Here is a 24510-nt window from a genome sequence, read left to right on the forward strand (position 1 = left end):
GGTCGGAGCCTATCAGCAGGGTCGGGGTGGCACCGTCTATGAGCGGGATAGGTAGTTGACGCAGGTGCACATATTTATCCATCAGCTTGGCGATGGGGTAGGTGTACTGCGACAGGCCTATTTCTTGGCTGGTGAAAGCATTAGTAATCCTATACCGTCTCTCTGGCTGCCCGCTTGCTGCGATAGTGAAGGAGACATTCTCGCCCTTTATCGTCTTTAGATCTCTTCTTATTGTCCGAATCGTCATTGGTTGTGTCCGCAGCTTCGTGGTTCAGGTCGCGCGTCGTCTCACTCGTCCTGTCCTCTCACCAATTCGTGATCTGAGGGTGATAAACACTGCCTTAGAAAACTCCTCACATAAATGATTCAACGCCTTTCTGCTAAAGTGGAAAATCATTTTGGGATTAATTCAATTCATAGTAAATAAAATCACTTAATTGACAATAGGAAATGCAAACCAATTGCATTAGCAGTGATAACTTACGTCAAGAAGGTCACATTCACTACAATTTTATCAGATCTTGTGTCTAACTAGATCTTACAGCATTAGGCTTTAAATAAAATTTGTAAATGAATGGCCAAAGTCTTGAATCAGATAAAATAGCTCCTTGTCTTCATATTCTGATGGTCTTAAATTGAAGTTGATCTTACCTCAGGCCGTGTACGATGGTGTGCTTCTTCAAGATACTTACCTCGCCATGACTTCTCGGTTGTTCTTCACATCTCAGTGTGGCTCATCATAGCATAGCATGGGGAAAAACATAAAATCTAGGTAGCCAGTTAATTTTGCTAACCCTAACTAACCTTACTGTCATGCATTTGTCCTAATAAACTAATCTACACTGTAGCACTCAACACTTTGATGACCATTGTTACTCAGCTGATAGAGGTGTGCCTTGCCTGATGTCCTGTCGTACAGAACCTGTGAGTCGCTTTGGATAAAAGTGTCAGTTAAATGATCAATGTTGTGTATACCTTGTACATTTAGATAATTGTGTTTCAATTTTGGTGGTTGATAATTTTGCAATCATGGAAAGTATTAGTTGTTAAAAGAATAGTCTAAGGAAAGTCATGCATGTTATTGGTTATAAACAGAGAATAGAAGGAGGGGATTGTAAGTAGTTGTTTTCATCATTAATCTTTCATCTCGGGCACTTCTCTAATTCATGTGTCTTTTGAAAAGAGATGATGAAAACGACTGGTTAGTTATTGTTAGTATGGGAGTTAGGTAGATTTTCATAACTGCAAATTCATCACCGGTGTCTAATTCATGTTAATTAAGTGGTTCTCTGTTGCCATCCACCGCTAGGTGAGTTCATCAAGTCTGTGGTCACGAGTGCAGGCATTTGCATTGCTTTGTCTCCCAAGTGCCCACTCTGAAGAAATTTACATGTGGGTGTTTTGGATGTAGATTTGTTCCAAATGGTCAATCGATTGTCTCTCAGCTCTGCACTGTCTCTCGGTTGACATGCAAATTGTTGGATTTTCTGTCTTTTGTGATACAATTTGGGTGTAGTCATTCACTGTTTTGCATCTCGCCTCAGAGCCAGATCTGTAAATACAAACACATGTTAATTTTCCACTCTTTTCTAAAACCTGGGTGAATCCTCTTTGACTGTCTGTGTGCTCAACAAACATTAGCTAGATCTCATCCATCCCGTTCTTGGATGTAATGATAGTGTTATCATTTATCAATCATATCGCATATGTACACAAGCATATGAATGTGGACCCACACATTTTGAATCATGTTTAAAATGTCTTACAATGGAAAGGGCTAGTTATCTTTCATTGGTTCTTTAGATAAACACATTAACTCAAGTGAATATAACCTAAACATCTTACTTTTAAACATGATCTATGTTGTTTGTGTTCCAAGTTTTCAACATTGAAAGCTTATAAAGTCTAATCTAACGCTGTTTATGTGGACTACAATTCCTGTACTGCCATATATTGGGAACCGGAAGTGTTTGTTTAGCTCCCATGGTCAGTATGACCGGTACGCCCACAGATGTATTATAATTCTGAAACAGACATTGTAATTAGCTTTATGTGACTTATAATGTGTAAATTAAAGCACATAAACACTCAAGTGATCTGAGATAGTTGTAATTTGCTTTAACTGATAGTTGTGTATATGTACAGTTTCTACGTCAAATGACTCCCTTTTCTTGACTCCTTTTGTATCACAAAAAGTACTGAATTTGCAAATCTGGTATGTCATAAATGTACAGATGTAGCAGTACTGACTATCTGTCTGTCATGTATGTCATAATATGTTCTGATAAATTGAAAATGGGGGACCCTGATGTAAACAAATCTGGTATTGAAAATGGGGGACCCTGATGTAAACAAGACTAAAGTCTCTCTCTGGTCTGCATCCCCTTAACAATTGTGTATTGAGCTGTGCTGTATTGTACCCATTCTGCAATCTGTTAATAAAGTTTTCAATCAATCAATGCATCTATATTTATGATTGTCATACTCACCGGGGACAGCTGTTGTGTTGGGTTGGATCCGTTACGTGTCGTCAGCAACCCGCATCTCGCCACCTCAACTCAACATTTTCCAATAGCAGCGCGCACATACATATACAAATAAAACATATACTACACGTGGATTTCACGCACCCTTGGCCTTGGGTACATTACACTTTACGTTCGCTTATGGATAGTTTAATATAAAATAATAACTTCACGGCGCGCATAGCGTCACGTCATTGCTCCATGCGACGTTCGTGTGTTCTCATTCGCCTCGGAAATAACGCTTTGTAATTCATACAGTATTTTTCCCACGAGCTCTCAATAGCCTGGAATTCCTATACCAGCGTTTTGTTACCGAATGAACGCGCCTGTGCATATGTGAAACGTAAACAAACTGAAACGATAAAACTATACTTCCCCAAATGGCCGTTCCCGCGGGCCGGTGTTCTGCGGAATCCGGAAATTACTATCCTAGTTTGTTCCCGTGAACTGCACTTCAATGTTATTCTTTGTATAACGGTAACTCGTTTCTCAATGCTCGTCGCGCTATCCGCAGCCGGTTCTTGACTCAATAAAGCAACGCGACGGGTCCTATAATACTTGTGCACATACAAACGAGACTTAAACAGACAAACAAACAATAATACATATAAGTTAACGTGTGTGTATATCTGACTGTATTGGATCGCTTTACGTTTAGTCGGCCAACATCTGTTGCGACAAGGCATTAATACCCTTGATATATAACTACACATCGTTATTAAAATCATAACGACCGAACCTGACTTCGAAATTTACCAGCGATATATTAGATTATATATACCTTTTAATCATACTCTCGGCCTCTTAACCCGCGACTAACGTCCTGTTTAATGTACTTTCCGCGACTGATGTCCCGTTTAATGTACATTTACGTACTCCCGGGACATCGCGTAATCATGTACTAACTAGGACATCGCGTGATCATCTTCCCGCTATCTGTATTGATCAATTGGTTAATTTAATCCAAAATACATCGTTTTCAGGAATGAGATTGTGGGCTTAGTTTGAGGTTGAAACAATGAATATTATGACGCTACTCTGGTAATTTCTAATTATGATTCCATCAGCTTCTCGGTCCTAACTTCCCGCCTCTTTGCAAAGGAATCACAGAACGTTTTTAACAGAGTAGCGTTTTCCAAGGATATCACATCATAATAAGCTCACGTATCTATTTTGTTGCCTATATTTTTAGTCTGCATCAGCTAGACTAGGGGTAGCAATCCAACAACCTGTGTGTGCCTTAGCTTTCGGTCGGCTCCGACTCGACCAGGAATAGCACCTCAACCTTTGTGCCTAAACTTTTGGGAATAGCACTATAACCCATCCTCTCAGAACCGCCTGATAAAGGACCCAGGTGCATGCGCGCCCTGGTAACGATTCTCAATACAGATCAGATATATTAATGCACATTATTCTACTCAGCCATGATCTCAATATTGGACAACATTCTGTAATATTCACCTGGCACAGAGAAAAGCGGGAAGATTTTAATTCCTTCCATACATTTTTGGTCGACCATCCTATTATACTCACTTTTCTCTGTATAGTTGAATGATACAGCACGCCGGGAGGACGCAAAAAGTCCGTCACAAGTTCGTAGACGCCAATTGTGGGATATTTGTGGATATCCTGATGAAGAATGTCTCAGTCAACCGAGGCTTGGATAATAACAAGGTTTATTAACCAAACAGATAGAATACATAGAGAGAATGGCTGAGGCTCTCGCCCCAGGTGATCAGCTGAAATTACCCAGGTAAGAACCTGGATAGATCTCAAGAGGAGATCTATATAGTTAACAGGAGGGGGTGTGGTCCCATTTGATAGGTCAGATGGGGGGGGGGGTACAGGTAATGGGGACACAGGGGAGGGGAGTGTCTTATTCCACAGAGGGGGGGGGGGGGGCACAGGTAAAGGGAACACAGGGGAGGGGGATATATTTACATGAGGACATAATTATACCACAATCGTCACATTAGAATCGATGCATTTAGATTAATCGATGCATCGTTACACCCCTACATGAAATGAAAGGTGAATGCGCATATGGGAGGGAAGCTTGAGTCTGACGACTGAGGGATTTATGATTTATGGCCAACAAAACGGGGTGAGAGTTTCCGGGAAACGGACTTGAGTGGCAGGTCTCGAGACGAGAGCCAAACCATCTGACCTGGTTGGTAGTCGGGAGCCGGGGTCCTGTGGCGGTCAGCAAAGCGGCGGTTCCGGTCAGCGGAGCGGAGCAGCGCAGCCCTGGTGTCCTCCCATATCCTCCTGCAGCGGCGGAGGTGGGCCTGGACCGAGGGGACGGAAATCTCCTCTTCTTTGCCTGAAGAATTTACTACATGACCGGGACGTTCTAGCTTGTTTGCCATCAGGATTCGGGAAAAGTTTGGTCCGTTCGGAGGCAGCTTCCAGGGGAAGTACATACACCGGAAATTCTACCACTTTCGGCAGTAGTTCTTTACCAGGCTTTATCTCACGGAGATAAAACTGGGAACGAGGTTAGAGCACAGCCAACTCTCGTTGAGGGGGCGTGGCTTAGTGCACCCTCTCTGAGCACAGCCAACTCTCGTTGAGGGGGCGTGGCTTAGTGCACCCTCTCTGAGCACAGCCAACTCTTGTTGAGGGGGCGTGGCTTAGTGCACCCTCTCTGAGCACAGCCAACTCTTGTTGAGGGGGCGTGGCTTAGTGCACCCTCTCTGAGCACAGCCAACTCTTGTTGAGGGGGCGTGGCTTAGTGCACCTTCTCTGAGCACAGCCAACTCTCGTTGAGGGGGCGTGGCTTAGTGCACCCTCTCTGAGCACAGCCAACTCTCGGTGAGGGGGCGTGGCTTAGTGCACCCTCTCTGAGCACAGCCAGCTCTCGGTGAGGGGGCGTGGCTTAGTGCACCCTCTCTGAGCACAGCCAACTCTCGTTGAGGGGGCGTGGCTTAGTGCACCCTCTCTGAGCACAGCCAACTCTCTGTGAGGGGGCGTGGCTTAGTGCACCCTCTCTGAGCACAGCCAACTCTCGGTGAGGGGGCGTGGCTTAGTGCACCCTCTGAGCATAGCCAGCTCTCGGTGAGGGGCGTGGTCTGTGAGGGGGCGTGGTCGGTGGGGGGCGTGGTCGTGGTGGCCCTCTGTTCATTGAAAGGAGATGTCAAGTTGGTATCATAATTTAAACTTTCAAATTTAAACAATTTCATGGGACCAGTATGATCAGTTACAAATGGAGATTAACATTGGCTAACCTGTGCTAGCAGGTGACAAATACATTGTCACACTTGCTGTAGATGTTTTTGAGCCACTAACATTTACTAAATTGTAGCAAACTAGTTTCATTACTTGTTTGTGGACTAGCTAGCTGATATGCTTTACAACTACTGACAACTGACAGACTCATTCAAGGGTACTACGACTATGCTTGCACCTCATGGTACCAAAGTACCTCAAAGGCGCTAAAAACAAGATTACAAACATCACAAAACAAACTGGTCAGACTACTACTTGACCTTACTCCTAGAACCCACCTCACCCCTGCCCACTTTGACTACATAGGATAGCTTAGAGTAGAAGACAGAGTACAGCAACTTGCAATGGGCCTGGTCTACAAGATACACTACACGACTAAGATACCCATGTACATGTCAAAATACTTCCCAAAGGTCAGTGAACACCAGAGGGAGCTCCACAAATCATGTTAAACCCAGATTCGGCTCAAACAAGGGACTAAACACGTTTTGCAATTATGCCACAACAATGTGGAACGCCCTATACCAAAGCTGTAAAGGAATGTGAATCACTACCCACTTTCAAAACCACTCTCAAAAAACACCTACGGGAGACTGCAATTCGAAACTGGCCACCGTAAATGTCCTAACCCAACCCCCTCCAATGTACAGTAAATGACCTAACACAAGAATACACGAGACCCTCCTCTTGGAACCAAGTATGGTTTCGTTGATATTCCAATGTACAGTTTTGCTTGTACAGTTGTACAGTTTCCCCCACCCCGCCTTTCTCTGGTCTGCATCCCCTTAACAATTGTGTGTATTGAGCTGTACTGTACTGTACCCATTCTGCAATCTGTTAATAAAGTTTTCAATCAATTCAATCAATCAATCAAAACTGACTGATGGGTCAGGCACACTGAGTCTGACGTGGACGAGACACCCGTCTATAAAGTTCGATTTCTGGGTCATTGTCATTGCCAAAGAAGCGCATTTTGAACTGCAATGAGGCTCTAGCCGTGCAGTATATCGAAAAATAATAAACAACCATCCAGCAGGGGCGTATTTAGGATTGTAGGAGATCCGGGGCTTAGCCCAAATAGGTGCCCTTTATTTTTTATTTTTTTTATTTTTTTTTATTTAAAAAAAAAGATTTAGGGCAGGCAAGGGGTGGCAGATTTTTTTTTAATTTAATGAACCTGTACGTGCAATTTCCTGCAATATAGAGCCTTCAATCTTGACCAATAAAGCTGCTCTTTTCACTATAAAACTCAGTTAACCATAACGTAGTTATGGTTAGATTTATATATTGGGGGGGGATATATCATATTTTTCATATAATCAAAAAGTGGTGGAGCAAGATCATACCTTTGCTCCCCCAAGTTCAATAGTGGGAGAGCAGAGATGCTCCGAATGCTCTTATGGCCAGGCGTCTATGATTCACTGATACAAAGTAAAATAGTGCAGTGCAATAAAATAGTTATCATCGTATTTTTTCGGGAGGCCGGTAAGGAGTGCATTACAGTAGTCGAGTTGGCTTGAGATAAAGGCATGGATCTGGTTTTCAGCGTCCTTTTGATTTATAAATGGCCGTACTTTAGCTATGTTTCTAAGGTGGAAGAATTAAGTTTTTGTCAACTTGTTGATTGTGATTTAAAGCTTAGGTCTGAGTCTACCATAACACCAAGACTTAACTCACTACTACTCAAATACAGTTAGCAGCTGGATAGACCACAGATGGAAATTAGCCTCTGCTAAATCTGGTGCAAACATATTTTCATGTAACAATGATGAATTGAAAAAAAAAAAAAAAAGAAAAAAAAAAAATTATAAATAGATTCGGGTCTTTTCAGAATACATTCGGGGCTTGAGCCCAAGTAGCCACCCCCTAGCCCCGCCCCTGCCATCCAGCCATCAGAATTGAGTCATCACCCAGGCCATGGACTAATAATTCAATAATCTATATCTTCATCAAAGATTATGAACCTACACAATATGATTCGGCTGTAATACTATACTATATAAGAGCAAAAGGCCTCTCCTCTGTCCTGATTCTCCTAGATCTATCTGCAGCCTTCGACACAGTCAACCATCAGATCCTCCTCGCGGCCCTCGCAGGAATGGGAGTGGCTGGATCTGCGCTGACATGGCTGACATCATACCTCAATGACCGCTCCTACCAAGTGTCATGGAGAGGGACTCTGTCGGCCACCCGCCCCCTCCGGACGGGTGTCCCCCAGGGCTCGGTCCTAGGACCCCTTCTCTTCTCCCTCTACACTAAATCACTGGGTAACATTATCACGTCTCATGGCTTCTCATATCATTGTTATGCCGATGATACTCAACTCTTCCTCTCCTTCCCTCCCTCAGATATCCACGTCTCTGAGCGGATCTCGGCCTGTCTGTCCGACATCTCCGCCTGGATGACGACCAACCACCTCAAACTGAACCTAAGCAAAACAGAATTGCTCCACCTGCCGGCCAAATCCTCCCCCCTGACCGACCTCTCCATCACAGTCGAGAATGCAGCTGTGACCGCGTCGCCGACCGCCAAGAACCTTGGTGTTGTCCTCGACGACCAGTTGAACTTCTCTGCTCACATCGCAGCGACAACCAGAACCTGCAGATTCCTCCTGAGCAACGTCAGAAGGATACGCCCCTTCCTGACAAAAGAAGCCACCCAACTCCTCGTCCAATCAACAGTCATCTCCCGCCTCGACTACTGCAACGCACTGCTAGCTGGCCTCCCGGCCACTGCCACCAAGCCTCTTCAACTCATTCAAAATGCAGCGGCCCGCCTGATCTCAAACCTACCGAAGTCGGCCCATGTCACCCCACTTCTTAGGGACCTGCACTGGCTCCCCATTGCTGCACGTATCCGCTTCAAGGCCCTCGACCTAGCATACCGTGCGGCAAAGGGAACCGCTCCCGCCTACCTCCGGTCAATGGTCTCTAACTACACACCCTCAAGACCCCTACGCTCTGCATCTTCTGGCCGCCTCAGATCTACTCCTATCCAAGCTCCCGGAGGGTCATCAAAGAGAAGCCGCCTATTCTCAGTCCTTGCCCCACAATGGTGGAATGAATTACCCATCCCAGTTAGGACAGCCGAATCCCGTCCAATCTTTCGCCGTCGACTAAAGACTCACTTCTTCAACCATTATCTGAAATGATAAAAAAAAAGAAAAAGAAAAAAATCTAACCCCGACTAACCTTAATGTCATGCACTTGTCCTAATAAACTAACCTACACTGTAACACGCAACACTTTGATGAACATTGTTACTCAGCTGATAGAGTTATACCCTTCTTGCTGTCTTGTCGCACAGAACTTGTAAGTCGCTTTGGATAAAAGCGTCAGCTAAATGACTAAATGTAAATGTAAATGTAAATATAAAGATATTGTTTTGATCTTCAATGAGTGGCTAATATGGGGGGAACCACAGGTGGAACCTCACTCCTCAGGTATCAGGGTTCTCTCAGGAAATGCAGATACATGGGAGCCAAAATAAAAATAATAATAATAATAATAATAATAATAATAATAATAATAATAATAATAATAATAATAATAATAATAATAATAATAATAATAATAATAATAATAATAATAATAATAATAATAATAATAATAATAATAATAATAATAATAATAATAATAATAATAATAATAATAATACATTAAATTCATATTGCGCTTTTACGGTGCTCAAAGCAAAATAAAACAAAAAGTTAATGGTCGAAAGCAAGAGTGAAAAGGTGGGTTTTGAGGGCTGTTTTAACCCTTTCACTGCTGCACCACCAAAACGGTTAACCCTTTCACTGCGACAATACACAGAAGGTTAACCCTTTCACTGCCACACAACAGCCGGTTAACCCTTTCACTGCCACACGACAGAAGGTGAACCCTTTGTTATTAGTTCCATTATTTTTTTTATTTTAAAATGTTCTTAAATACTTTAGATACTATTGCTATTTATGTGTTTATATTACATGTATATATGCATATACATACCAATTGTTCGCTTGTCCTATTCTCCATCCATCTATCATCCATAGCAACACTATATCACTGACACCCATGATGGGGGATCCCCTTTGAACTGCCCATCTGAGGTTTCTCCCCTTTTTTCCCCTATTGCTATGTATTAGGGAGTTGTTCCTTATCTTCATTGGGGAAAGTCTGGGTTTGTTGCAAAATTGTGGATTTTATGGTGGTTTTTATTGTGGATATATTGTGATGTTTCTTCTTGATCTGTGAAGCCCATGGGGGCAATTCGTTGTGATTTTGGGCTATATTTATTTAATTTGTGTTGGCAGTCCAGATGGGGATGGGGAGGGCAGAGGGGGGGTGCAGCTGCAGCAAAATACCTGTCGCCCCAGGTCCGGAGCCTGGTCCGGAGCCCGAGACAACGGGTAGATGATGATTTCCAATTTGAATGATGGAAAGGCACTGTTTGCTACCATTGACCCTTTTCACAAGACATTAAAAATGACCAATGTATCTCTCTCTCTGCGTAGACTAGCTCCCTTTGAATTATTCCATGGCTAATATCAATAGCTAAAGGGGTGGGGTCGATTTTACCATGTATATATTCTCTCCCCACCGGATGTATATTTCTCTCCCACCCACCCACCCCCTCCTAATGTGCAGTCCCCTCCCCATCATATGTATATACTCTGTCAGGATCTATGGGTAACAGTACTGTATATTTGAATATCGTATATGTCACAATTCAAATGTAACAGTACTAAATACCTGTATGTCCCTATGCCATAAATGTCATGTATGTTGAGTATATGTCATAAATGTCAATATGAATTGAAAATGGGGGACCCTGATGTAAACAAGACAAACGTCTTTCTCTGGTCTGCATCGCCTTAACAATTGTGTGTATTGAGCCGTACTGTATTGTTACTATTCTGCAATCTATTAAATAAAGTTTTCATTCATCATTCATTCATGCAGCTTCTGGGTTCGCATCTGGCATACACTTTGGGAGGTCAGTCAGTGGCGATACGTTTTAGCTAGATGGCGGTAGTGCACCGTTTATGGGTGCCAACCGCCGTTAAACAAAACAGAAGATGTTACACTTCCGGTTAAGCGACGCTTGGCGCTGGTGTCGCTGTCGTGAAGAGCACCAGTGGAGCAACATGGCTTTAAATGGAGGTTTGTAAACTTTTAAGTGAACAATTTCATAACGTTGGGTTGCGTCCGTTAACCGTGTTGGCGTTTTCGCCATGTAGCTATTTAGAAAGCAAGCCTCTGGTTTCGTTGTATCGGTAATTTTCGATTCAGGATTTGACACAACGTTAGCTACAACATTAGCCTAGTTTAGCTAACAAGTCAACCTAGACGTCAACTCGGCCCACTGCGACATGCTGCTAGCGTTATATCTAGACTAATAATCAGCTAACATTAACCTTAACGTAATTTGCCAACTTGCCAAAACGGTAAGCAGTTTTTGTTGTCGTTGAAGACTGAGACTGGTGGTATTGGCGAATCGTTGAGGCTTTCCAGCCAATGTGTCGAAAATAGGTTAATTTCTCGAGGCTTCTAGTGTACACTAGGGCCCCCTGCTGGTCAAAGGAATGTAGAGCATGCCGACACATTATGATGACAGCTACATGCTCGAGCCCTTTAGTCGACCTGGTCAGAAAATCGAGACCAACCATGTCCAAGGCAGCAGCAGATTAAGCCAGATTATTCAACCTTTCATTTTTGATGCAGGTGGTTTGATTAACTTTAGGAATCCCAGTATGTCAAATCAATGTAATATTTCTCACAATGTATCATCATGATGCTCTATTTGCATAATGAAATATTTTTTGCACCACAAAAGGTCACTGATAAATCACAACTTTCACCCAAAATGCATGATAATATTTGGGCCAGTGAATTTTAACTGCTGATTTAAACAATGTCAATAAAGAAATGAAATACATATATATGAGTGTTTAGGCCTAATATAAACCCATAATCGAATTTAGATTAGTTCATTCATGACTTATAAATATCGCCACTTGTAAACTTGATGCATACGCTTTCTCACGGTGATGAAGTACAGACCATGGTAGTAGTATAGGGTGTGCAGGGTCAAAACATGATATGTGATGGGGAAAGCATTCAGTTATTTTCTCCCTTTTTTCCCTCATTGGTGATTCATTATATCAATGCAGCTTATTATAAAGCTCTTACGACTAATGCTTAAAATATTTCAAGGCAATCTCTGTCCTACCCACAGATTTTGAGTTGATATTGTAACCGAGGGATTTGAACCCGTGACCATAGGATCCACAGGCAGCCGCACTAACCAGTTGAGCTAAAGGGTTCGACCCGTTAGCAGGTGCTGGTTGACTGCGAGCGACTCATCTATAGTTTACATACGTCCGTCCCCCCGAGAAAGTGCGTCCTGACTCCTCGCACGTTCTTTCGTCCCCGCGCACACCAAGTATCCCAGGGGTTAAGGCACTGAGATCCCATTGTCAGGCTGCTTTTGTATATAATAATTTGTTCTTACTTGCTTGGCTGGGTAAATAAAGGTTAAATAAAAACTAATATTTAAAAACTGATACCGATAATTTCCGATATTACATTTGAATGCCAATATCGGCCGATAATATCGGACATCTCTAGTTATAGCTGTTACAGTTAGTTCCCTTCCCAATAACATGACAGCCTAGTGTTGATACACTAGCGGCTAGATTGTGCCATGCTCCCTTTCCTGCATGCATTTGGCCTAATCAAGTCAAAGATTAATCTATGGTAGCTCCTGGAGAAGTTTTAGTTGAAGAGCCACAGTAGTAGGTCTAGTTTACCTTGCAAATCGAAAAAACTCATTGCAGCAGCTTTGTTGGATAGAGAGAGATGTGACTTGCTGCTAAACACAGATACAGGAGCTGGAGGGAGAGAGACGTGACTTGTTGCTAAACACAGATACAGGAGCTGGGCCCCGTTCCCCGTACCTGGCTAACTGAGTTAGCCGGATAATATCCAGCATAGCCTGACTTAAGCCAGACCTTTCCATTCCCCGATGCTCGATTGTCTAAATCACTATGACAACAGATCAAAAAGTTTGAGCCTGGTCGAGAGCAGGGTTAAGTTCAGTTAGCTGGATGAACCATGGCCACGCCCCCGCAAAGAAATGCCAGCTCGCTTCCTGAAATTATTCTCACAGTCTAGATCTGCATTATACCATTCTGAATTATGTTCTTGTGCTTCGTTTGAAATGTAAAATAATATGTCTGCAGTAACGCTGATAATAAATCATATTCAGCCTATGAATTTACTTTGTCCTATATAATGCACGTCATATTTATACGGATACGGCGCTCGCGAGTCGCGACACACAGTTATTTTAATAACGGACTAAACGGATCATTGCAAATGTGAATTCCGCTGGGATATTTTTAATGAATGAAACCTATCGGGTGTTTGGCTCTGATTAGTTTAATATTCTTCGCTGTGTATTTGCTTAACGGAGCACCCGGATGCGTTTCATTCAAGCTGAAGCGGCTATGCGCGGATTGTGGATATGAATTATGAGGAATCTGAATCTGTGGAATATTTAATTGTATCACTGTGATAGTGTCACACGTTATTGTGATATTGTAACTGGGATTAAAATATATGAGGAGATGCGCTGTTTGATGGATTTGATGACGTGACGTGACTTGATAAATTGAATGAGCCTTTGACGTTTTTGATGAATGAATTCGAGAAAATGCATTTATCTTTTCAAGCACTGTTATCTGATGATGAACATGAGGTGTCACTGGTATAAACCAAATGGTAATCAATTCAATGCATGTATGGATTAGGTCCGAAACAGATTAAAACCTGATTAATAGTGTAACTGCAAGCCTCCCTCCAAGCCTCTCTTTGGAAACCATGTATTTATATAGTACATAATATTAATTCGTATCAATTAGATATACTATTTGGGCTTGTTTTTATCGTTATTCTGAAAGAGCTGAACTAATTATTTTCGCTAGCAAGATCTCATTTGATTATTCATTCCATAAGCCTATACTGCCAGCAGGTACGTTTAAAGAAATATAATCTGATTGATTGGGGTAATGAGGGATTTAAAATTAGCCTATAGATTATGCATTTAACTTGTCGGCGAGGCTATGAGCCGTACTGCATTGTACCCATTCTGCAATCTGTTAATAAAGTTTTAAATCAATCAATCAATGCCGTTAGAAAATCAGGATTTCTGCTATCGACACTTGCTGTCTTGTCAGCTGAGGCGGGCGCGTGCAATTATCCTGGGTCTCAAGTCTGGTTCAAATGAACAAGACTGAATCAGCGTTCGAGGAACAGGAAAATCCCGGATTCAAACATCGGGTTAATTGAATCTGGATAATGGGACTCTTGATCGACTTAGTTCAACCAGGTACGGGGACTTGTTGCTAAACACAGATACAGGAGCTGGAGGGAGAGAGACGTGACTTGTTGTTAAGTGCAGGAGGTAGAGAGATGTGACTTGTTACTAAACACAGATACAGGAGATGGAGGGAGAGAGACGTGACTTGTTGCTAAACACAGATACAGGAGATGGAGGGAGAGAGACTAGAGCCATATGAAATCCGTTTTATTATTTTCCAAATTCCATTTTATTTTTTCCCAAATTCCGTTTTTTCCGTTTTAATATTTCAGAATTCTGTATTTTGCTTTTTATGCTCATTTTACCATCAGAAATAGTGTCTAATAAGTGGGAATGAATAAATGTCTACAATTGAATATGACATAACAGTCCATTTAATGTTTTTAAGTGCTGCAACTCAGAAATACAGTTACATTTTACACAATACTTTTCAAATAATATTGTGACAAAATAAAAATACACATTTCAAGTGTAAACAATAGATACAGCTAGCTACTACTGACATTATCACAATGTCAGTAGCCTAGCTATATCTATTTTATTGTGATGAAATATAGTAATGCATAATTTAGGCACCTTTAGTTTAGTTTATTTCGTTTATAAAGGACAGTGTATAATGACAATCGTTTGCATTAAACAAATGGATTGCACCAGATTTAGCAAGAAGCTATCATTTCCATCTATAGTCCTATGTACTGTAAAACGTTTCATAGCTATTTAAGTTTATTTCGATTATAAAGGGCAGTGTATAATGACTCGTTTGCATTAAACAAATGGATGGGTGCACTAGATTTAGCAAGAAGCGATCATGTCCTAACGTTATAGCTATAGTGTCGCAAGTGTTTTTGTGGCTCCAGTCCACGGAACGTTGACAGAATTAGCAAAACACCTTATCGCCGGAGGCATAAAAGTCATTAGGATACTGCTCTGCTCTGAATTGAGGGCTTATTGGGGAATGTATTAGCTTCTTGACGATGTAAACACCGAAGCAGCGAGACGCTTGGGAGACTGCCTGTGTTGTGTGTAACCCGCTCTAGCGTCCGCCTCCCCGGTCGCGTGTGCACCAAGCGTTCCACCCAAAAACGGAATTTCAGTCCAGATTAGGCCAAATTCTGCAATATTCCACGTTTTGCAGTTGATTCCATTTTTATTGGTCAATTCCGCGATTCCGTCCGCGATTCCGTGAACGCGGATTTCATATGGCTCTAATAAAGGCCAACACTGCGGTGTGTTGGAAATACCCCCCCCGGAGAGGACGACAGGTGAGAAGACGCTCTACACGACGAGGACGCCTCACGTCTCTCCATCGTGGACCGGAGGACGCCGGCCACAGAGAGTCCAACTGCTTTCATCTGTGGATCGAGGATCGCTGGGCACCGGGTCGCACGACTGTGGGCTCTCCCAGGATACCCTCGGCCAGACGGGATACAGCCAGACTCTACCCCCCCCCCCTCCAGCTGTCCTACAAGCAGTCGGAACCTTCCCCTAGTGTATCCAGCTATATAATCATTCAAGTATCATTGCTATTGTTCCCTAAATATTCCAGGTTGTATATTTGCTTCCTGCGCAATCAGAGATTGGACATTCGATATTGATCTACCTACAAATACTCATTTGCCATAAAAGTGCATACTATTTCAAATCATAAATGTAATTAAGTGATCGTTGTACATACCTTTTGCTATGTATCATTATTAAACGCAGACTTTCGACTTGGTACATTTGTGTTGGATCCGTTTCATCAGGTGGGAGTGTTTATCATAATTATTTATACCTAGTACTGGGTGGCCAGAGTCTAAAGTACAAGAGGTAGTGGTAGTAAGTATCATATCTAACAATACAGTCAGGGAATTGTACCCCTCAGTTACACTGATGTAAACAAGACGCAAGTCTTTCTCTGGTCTGCATCCCCTTAACAATTGTGTGTATTGAGCTGTACTGTATTGTACCCATTCTGCAATCTGTTAATAAAGTTTTCAATCAATCAATGACATGGTGTGAGCGACACATATTCCCCATTCATGAATGAATGAAAACTTTATTTAACAGATTGCAGAATGGGTACAATACAGTACGGCTCAATACACACAATTGTTAAGGGGATGCAGACCAGAGAAAGACGTTTGTCTTGTTTCCATCAGGGTGCCCCATTTTCAGTTCATATAGACATTTATGACATACACAACATACATGACATTTATGGCATAGGGACATATAGGTATTTAGTACAGATACATTTGTGACATAAACGGTATTCAAATATACAGTACTGTTACCCCTAGATCCTGAGAGTATATACATACGATGGGGAGGGGACTGTACATTAGGAGGGAGTGGGTGGGTGGGAGAGAAATATCCATACGGCGGGGAGGGAATATATACATGCGGTGGGGAGGAGACTGTCTATAAAGCCAGGGACTAACGTGGTTAGCTAAACATGGGCTAAATAAGATAACTGTGGGGGTACACTTGCAAGATCTCCTATTAGGTTGCGTAGCCACTTGGTCGCTATTCCCATATATATCTATAGTTATTACTACCGGCGAGATATGCGACAGTAATGTTACACAGCTAGTGTCAGAAGAGCCATATGAAATCCGTTTTATTATTTTCCAAATTCCATTCAATTTTTTCCCAAATTCCGTTTTTATATTTCAGAATTCTGTATTTTGCTTTTTATGCTAATTTTACCATCAGAAATAGTGTCTAATAAGTGGTAATGAATAAATGTCCACAATTGAATATGATATAACAGTCCATTTAATGTTTTTAAGTGTTGCAACTCAATTTTACACAACACTTTTCAAGTGTAAACAATAGATACAGCTAGCTACTACTGACATTATCACAATGACAATGTCAGTAGCCTAGCAATATCTATTATATTGTGATGAAATATAGTAATGCATAATTTAGGCACCGTTGGTTTATAAATATATTCGTTTATAAAGGACAGTGTATAATGACAATCGTTTGCATTAAACAAATGGATGAGTGCACCAGATTTAGCAAGAAGCTATCATTTCCATCCAATAGTCCTATGTACTGTAACGTTTCATAGCTATTTAAGTTTATTTAGATTATAAACGGCAGTGTATAATGACAATCGTTTGCATTAAACAAATGGATGAGTGCACCAGATTTAGCAAGAAGCTATCATTTCCATCCAATAGTCCTATGTACTGTAACGTTTCATAGCTATTTAAGTTTATTTAGATTATAAACGGCAGTGTATAATGACAATCGTTTGCATTAAACAAATGGATGAGTGCACCAGATTTAGCAAGAAGCTATCATGTCCTAACGTTATAGCTATTTAATCACAATAGTGTCGCAAGTGTTTTTGTGGCTTCAGTCCACGGAACGTTGACAGAATTTGCAAAACACCTTATCGCCGGAGGCATAAAAGTAATTCGGATACTGCTCTGCTCTGAATTGAGGGCTTATTGGGGAATTTCTTAGCTTCTTGACGATGTTAACACCGAAGCAGCGAGACGCTTGGAGACATAGATATCTATCTATATATATATCTATGCTTGGAGACTGCTGTGTTGTGTGTAACCCGCTATAGCGTCCGCCTCCCCGGTCGCGTGTGCACCAAATGTTCCACCCAAAAACGGAATTTCAGTCCAGATTAGGCCAAATTCTGCAATATTCCACGTTTTGCAATTGATTCCATTTTTATTGGTTAATTCCGCGATTCCGTCCGCGATTCCGTGAACGCGGATTTCATATGGCTCTAAGAGAGACGTGACTTGTTGCTAAACGCTCAAAGCTGAATCCATTCAGGGAAGCTGGGCACAATTTTCTCATTGCATGAATAAAAGACAAACGATCTGATGTAGTTAACAAGCACCTGTTGTTCGTGTGATCCCAGATGACGGGGACTATGAATGGGAGCCTCCAACTGAGTCTGAGATGAAGGTGATCCAAGCGCAGAGGGAGCGACAGGACAAAATCAGCAAACTGATGGGAGGCTACCTACTCAAAGGATACAAGATGCTGGGAGAGTGCTGTGAACAGTGTGGGGTGAGCGCTGTGGATTTCTATTTGTTTGTGAAAGAGAGAGGGTACCTAATGAAGCAATGATGAAGCCACATTGATGTGATGTACGTGTACCACTGTTGTGTGCATGGGTTGAAGTAAGTATGTTTTTTTTTCTAGACAATTCTTCTACAGGACAAGCAGCACAAGAACTACTGTGTCTCATGTCAGGAGCTGGACTCTGATGTCGACAAGGACAATCCTGGTACGAACACACACACACAAACTGACACGTGTCTGATCAAATACACCACTTCTTGCTTGCTTTATGTCTCCTGCTTTTTTTATTTTTTTACTTAACATTTTCTCCTTGTCTCCCATCCCTCATCTTCTCTCCTCTGTTCAGCTCTGAACGCCCAGGCAGCGTTGTCCCAGGTGAGAGAGAGACAGCTTGCTGCAGCTCAGCCCTCTGCACCACCCCAGCCCTTAGACCTGAACAGAGGTGTCAGCAACACCCAGGCGAGCGGGTCCGTCCCTCTGCCCAGACCGGAGCACTGTGAAGGGGCCGCCGCCGGGCTGAGAGCCTCCCTACCTCCACCTGCGGCCCCCGCACCTGCAATTCCTGCCCCCAGCCCGGTCGTGGCCTCTCCTCCCTTTCCCCCTGCCTTTCCCCCCGCCTTTCCCCCCGCCTTTCCCCCCACTCTCCCCCCTAGCTCCATACAAAGCAGTGTCCACAATCCTGTCTTACTAGAGGCAGAGGAAGCCCTTCTAGCCAAGCTCCAGTGGGCCAGCTCCCAGCTGCAGACCGCAGCCTCCCTCGAGGCCAGTATCCAGCTGTGCAGCCTCATCACCAGCTGTGCCAAGTCACTGCGCAGCCTCAGGGAGCTGAACCAGTGACCACCCTGGACTGACCCTCCCGGACCCCGCAGAGAATGCGAACGCTGGTCCCCCACCCACCTCTGTCTTGGGTCTATGACTCTTTGGTCAGCTGCTTTGCTACTTAGTCCCTGTGAACTTTGACCTTGTTCACGTCACTGTACCTGTGTAGAGCTAAAATGCGGATCTTGGCAAAAACAAAATCTCTTATTTGAAAAGGTTTGAAAATGTATGAAGTGTATAGAGTACACTTGACGATGGCACCTGCCGGACACTAGCGCGTCTCTCCGTGCGCAGGGCCCATGTTGCATGTTAACATTCCCATACTCTGGTTGACCTAAAACATCTCCTGTGTCTGTGGGGGGGGGGGGAGACGGCTTTACGCTGTATGGAATTGACCTATCGAGCTGCGCCCCATTTTCTTGATTCTCCAATCACAATGGTTGCTTCCCTGCTAACAGTTGTGATTGGAGGATCAAGAACAAGGGGCACGGTTTGTGATGGGTCGATATAGGATCGCTCCTCTTGTTTCCTGTAAGCTGGTTAACCCTTTCACTGCCACACTACAGAAGGTCAACCCTTTACTATCACACTAGGTAAAGGTAGTGTGATGGTAAAGGGTTACCTTCTGTAGTGTGGCAGTGAAAGGGTTAACTTTAGGTCTGCGTTAGTCGCAGCAGCACCCCCCCCCCCCCCCCCCCCCCCCAGCTTGCTTGCACATATCTGGGCTGCAGATAATGGCGTAAAGTTTCCCTATTTTAGCTGCAAGTTCACCCCAACTCGCAATATGTATTCACACACCAAACACGCCTACTGGTTTCCAATTAGAATCTCTTCCCTGGATTTAACCCATCCTGGCTATTCGGTAGCTGTGGGCGTCGATAGTCCAGCACCTGGAGGACCCACCCACCCACCCACTCCAGGGTTCCAGAGCAGTGACAAGGAGTATGCACTGCTAGTATACATGTGTTTTTAACGCAACATGCAAACTCCACACAAAGTGAAACCCAGGAGGCGACGGCGCTAAACACATGCTAAATCTGGTAAATAGTGATACAATTTAGAAAAATCCACATTGATTGCTCAATTTGTAGTAAAAAATACCCGCCTCTCCACCGTCACCATCTGCTGAATTTTCAATAAATGTGCTTCCATGGAAATGGCCGTCTACTTCTCCACAGCAGCTTTCCCAAAATAAAAGTAGGAAGAGACTAAATAAATCTGTCGCAACTTCCGTCTTTCAACCAAGGTGCATGAACTGGAAGCGACTCTTGGAGGCTGATGGATGTTATTTATATAATGTTCTTTATATAATGTTCTTTATTGATAGAATTAAAACCAAAATAAAAGTAGAACAGAACACGGAAAGAACATGGAAGTCTACAGATAAAACCTTTCGACTACAAACGGGACAACAACTGGGGTTGTTTGGGTGAATGTTTTTTGTCCGTCCATCTTCCCAGGTTTCACAGTACACGCCAGGTGGTGTTGATGTGTGATTACATGTTGCCACTTGTGAGTTTAAGTGAATATGAGCAAAATCACAGGTTGTGTGAGAAACCGTCACGCATTATCTGCGTCCCGGCTGCATTGTGTGCAAGCGAGCTGGGACACTGTCAGCTGGGTCTCTCTTGTCCTTTGAATCTGGCTCAGCTGTCGCACAAAAAACATGTATCTTTGGATCTAGTGCTGTTATATCTCACACTATTAACTATCACACTAATTCTGTTGGGACTATTCTGATGATGCAGAGTTTGGGACATCGCTTTGGTTTGGCTCTTTGTAGGTTTTACCCAGCAAACCAAGCCTCCTTCCCATACAACTAAACTGCAGGGTGTAGTAGGGCTGTCATTTTTGCGTTACATTTTCAAACTGTAAGGATGTGTTCAAATTCTAAAATCGGAGGGCAGTTAGCCCTTCTATTAATTTCACAACGTACTTTCCAGTGTCCCAGATGAATGTAATTACGCGGAAAGTAACATTGTCTTTAAAAAAAAAAAATTGCATTTACCGGTATGCATATAGGTGAAGTATTTAACAAGGTGAGCGTTGCTTCCTATAATTGTTTTGCGCTCTTTCTGCACGTCTGTATTTCTCTCGTCTCCTCTCTGCCTAGTGGCTTGACTGCTGAGCCCAGCAGAGGCGGGAACAGAGTTCATCCCAACCAATCAAATCGTATGGGCACAAAACTCACTGCAGGAGCTTACCTGCCATTACCAATAAAAGGATGTTTGTCACTCGTGATGTTATTTTTTGCCCGAAATTTGTGCTTTCGTAACAGTGAAATGTCACTGCCAATCAGTAGCTCCATCTCTCTCTCTCGCACACCCACTCTGTAACTCAAAGAGGATATGCAACTACGACTATCCAAACTGATGACATTAATAATTGTTTTGGGATTGTTTGCTATTCTGAAAAGGCATGGGGGGCTGCCGGCAGAGTGGTGGCTTGTAATGGCGGATTCTGATGATTACATGACAGTTAGATTCTCTTACCTGTGATTCTGGGAGGAAGTGACAGCCCTACTAGGGCTTTGCTCTGGCAGGCTGGAAGCCTCCTTTTGACCAGGTGTGTGTGTTGTAGCTGTGGTCACACAACTTAATACTTTTGTTATTAATCTGGTTGGCCATTGTTTTCTTTGTCCTTTATTCTGAAAAAAAAATTATCACTTGGTTCAGTAATAAGCTGAAGGGATGCAGCCAAATGCACCAGTCCAAGATTTAGAAATGATGCCTTCCATGGTGATATGTGGTAGTGTGCATCTGCAGGATTTGAGAAATAAATACTAAGGCAATCAAACCACTGATTCACTTAAGGTAAAACAAAACGGATATTTTTTCACAAGTGGGACGTCACAATGCTTATATGGAAACAATGTGCCTGAGTGTTGCGGGCCTATACTGCAATGTTTTGAGTTGAATAAATAAGAATGAATTGCCTGTTGACCTCGCCTGTAGTGTTGTATTTCTTTCAGGAGATGGCGCTGCGTTAGTGTGTGTGTACAGTCACGCTATGTACTAGTAGAGTCAAAACCCTAAATTCTGTGACCATCCTCTGGCAGACATGTTCTGATGATTTTTTTCAATTCTGGGGACTATTTTAGAGAAAATTTAGCGTCCATGTCCCTCCAAAAAAACATGTATATATCTTTTTACAAAATATCACGTGCCGGCCATCTTGAAAATTTAACTTTTGAACTAAACCACATAGAATCATAGATGATGACATAGAAATCAAGCATGAGGATTCAGATTCTGACATCAGTTTTATGTTTTGACACAGAAAATCCAAGATGGCCGCTGTCTGGCCTTCAGATTTAGTGAATTAGTGTGACTAATTTGGAAAACAATCCAAATCGTTGTCATTCATAATCAATCATCAAATAATCATACACATACCATGAGGTGCAAGCATAGTCGTAGTACCCTTGAAAGATTGCAAACTTTATTAACAGATTGCAGAATGGGTACAATACAGTACAAACCAGATTCGGCTCAAACAAGGGACTAAACACGTTTCGCAATTATGCCCACAGCTGTAAAGGAATGTGAATCACTACCCACTTCCAAAACCACTCTCAAAGAACACCTACGGGAGACTGCAATTGGTGTAGACAGTGGCGCTGCTAGCTCTCCGGCTAGTGACGTCACTGGCGCAGTGGCGCGCCGGCTGTTGTGGAGGGGGGCAACCGCGGGGGGCGGGGACGCTCTCTCGTTGTCGGAACACAGTGTGAGAAGAGCATTTATGCAGGTGAACACCAGGAAAGCGGCAGGCCCAGATGGTATAACAGGACGCATACTTAAGTCCTGTGCCAACCAGCTAGCCCCGGTGTTCACCACCATATTTAATCAATCCCTGGCGGAGTCAGTGGTCCCTGCCTGCTTCAAGATGTCTACCATCATCCCTGTACCGAAGAAACCCTCCCCAACATGTCTCAATGACTACAGACCGGTGGCACTCACCTCTGTGGTCATGAAATGTTTCGAGAGGCTGGTCAAGGACCACATTTGTGCCTCCCTCCCCAGTGATATGGACCCTATGCAATTTGCATACATGACAAACAGGTCCACTGACGACGCGGTCTCCCAGGTACTGCACAGCACCCTCTCTCACCTTGACCGTCAGAAGGGGGGCTATGTGAGACTGTTGTTCATTGACTACAGCTCAGCGTTCAACACCATAGTCCCCACCAGACTGGTGGACAAGCTGATCGAGCTGGGTCTGAGCTCCGCCCTGAGCGCCTGGGTACTGGACTTTCTGAGTGAAAGACCCCAGGCGGTCAGGGTGGGGGGTCAGACCTCCAACACCATCACCCTGAGCATCGGGTCCCCCCAGGGCTGTGTTCTGAGCCCCCTGCTGTACTCACTCTACACACACGATTGTGTGGCCAAGTTCAGCTCCAACTCCATAGTGAAGTTTGCAGACGACACAATGGTGGTGGGGCTGATCTCGGACAACGACGAGAAGGCCTACCGGGAGGAGGTTGAGGTACTGGAACGCTGGTGCCAGGACAACAGCCTGCTCCTGAACATTGGTAAAACCAAGGAGCTGATCGTGGATTATAGGAGAGGACAGCAGGAGACACACACCACTGATGATAAACGGGGCTACCGTGGACAGGGTGAGCAGCTTTAAGTACCTGGGGGTCCACATCTCAGAGGATCTGACATGGTCAACACACATAGACACAGTCGTAAAAAAGGCGAAGCAGCGCCTCTACCACCTGAGACAGTTAAGGAAGTTCAGAGTATCAGGGAAGATACTCCAGTCCTTCTACTCCGGAGCTGTAGAGAGCATCTTGACTGGAAACATCACTGCCTGGTATGGAAACAGCACGGCACAGGACAAGAAGGCCCTACACAGAGTGGTGCGCTCAGCCGAGCGTACCACGGGTATTGCACTACCTCCCCTGCAGGTTCTATACAACAAGAGGTGCAAATCCAGAGCCTGCAGAATAATGAAAGACCCCCACCACCCCAATAACAGCCTGTTCCAGCTGCTGAGGTCAGGCAGACGCCTGCGAACCCCAGCTACTAGGACAGAGAGGCTTAGGCTCAGCTTATTCCCCCAGGCCATCAGAGCCTTGAACAATGAACACTGAGTGCCACAGAACACTGATCTATCCACACACAAGCACACATGAGCACACACACGACACGCACGCTGTGCACGCTCACACACTAGCAGCCACTTTAACACTTTAACATGAGCAGACACACACTCATGCCGCACACGCCCACACTTATGGCCAAAAAGGAAAGGTCACTTTAAATTAGTATCAACAACAGTAACAGTGTATTGCACTACCTAAGCTACCTAGCATGTCCTATATGCCCTGTAAATAACTATGTACAGATACCGAGATGTCCCACCATGTTACCTGTTACCTGTTTATTGCACAATGTTGTTTTTTATTGGATTCTATTACATGTTGTACCACTGTATTGCACATCGTTGCGGGCAAGACCACCCGCATTTCATTGTATACTTGTATGCCGTGACAAATAAAACTCTTGACTTGACTTGAATT

The 24510-nt window shown here is 43.5% G+C and overlaps 1 protein-coding gene across 1 annotated transcript; it reads left to right on the forward strand.

The window, feature by feature from the left end:
- The first annotated feature begins 10834 nt into the window (after positions 1–10834).
- On the forward strand, positions 10835–21923 carry znrd2 (zinc ribbon domain containing 2). The gene is made up of 4 exons (XM_084320702.1): positions 10835–10900; positions 17998–18149; positions 18285–18369; positions 18511–21923. Exons 1-4 carry the CDS (start codon positions 10885–10887, stop codon positions 18999–19001), a joined length of 744 nt encoding a protein of 247 aa, XP_084176828.1. The 5' UTR covers positions 10835–10884; the 3' UTR covers positions 19002–21923.
- Positions 21924–24510: the final 2587 nt, after the last annotated feature.

The sequence above is a fragment of the Notolepis coatsorum genome, assembly GCF_963971535.1.
Source record: "Notolepis coatsorum genome assembly, chromosome: 8".
NCBI classification, from domain to species: Eukaryota; Metazoa; Chordata; class Actinopteri; order Aulopiformes; family Paralepididae; genus Notolepis; species Notolepis coatsorum.

Coding starts and splice junctions, on each gene's coding strand:
- znrd2 (XM_084320702.1), top strand. Junction 18,150..18,284: donor AGTGCTGTGAACAGTGTGGG/GTGAGCGCTGTG, acceptor TTTTTTTTCTAG/ACAATTCTTCTACAGGACAA. Junction 18,370..18,510: donor TGTCGACAAGGACAATCCTG/GTACGAACACAC, acceptor TCCTCTGTTCAG/CTCTGAACGCCCAGGCAGCG.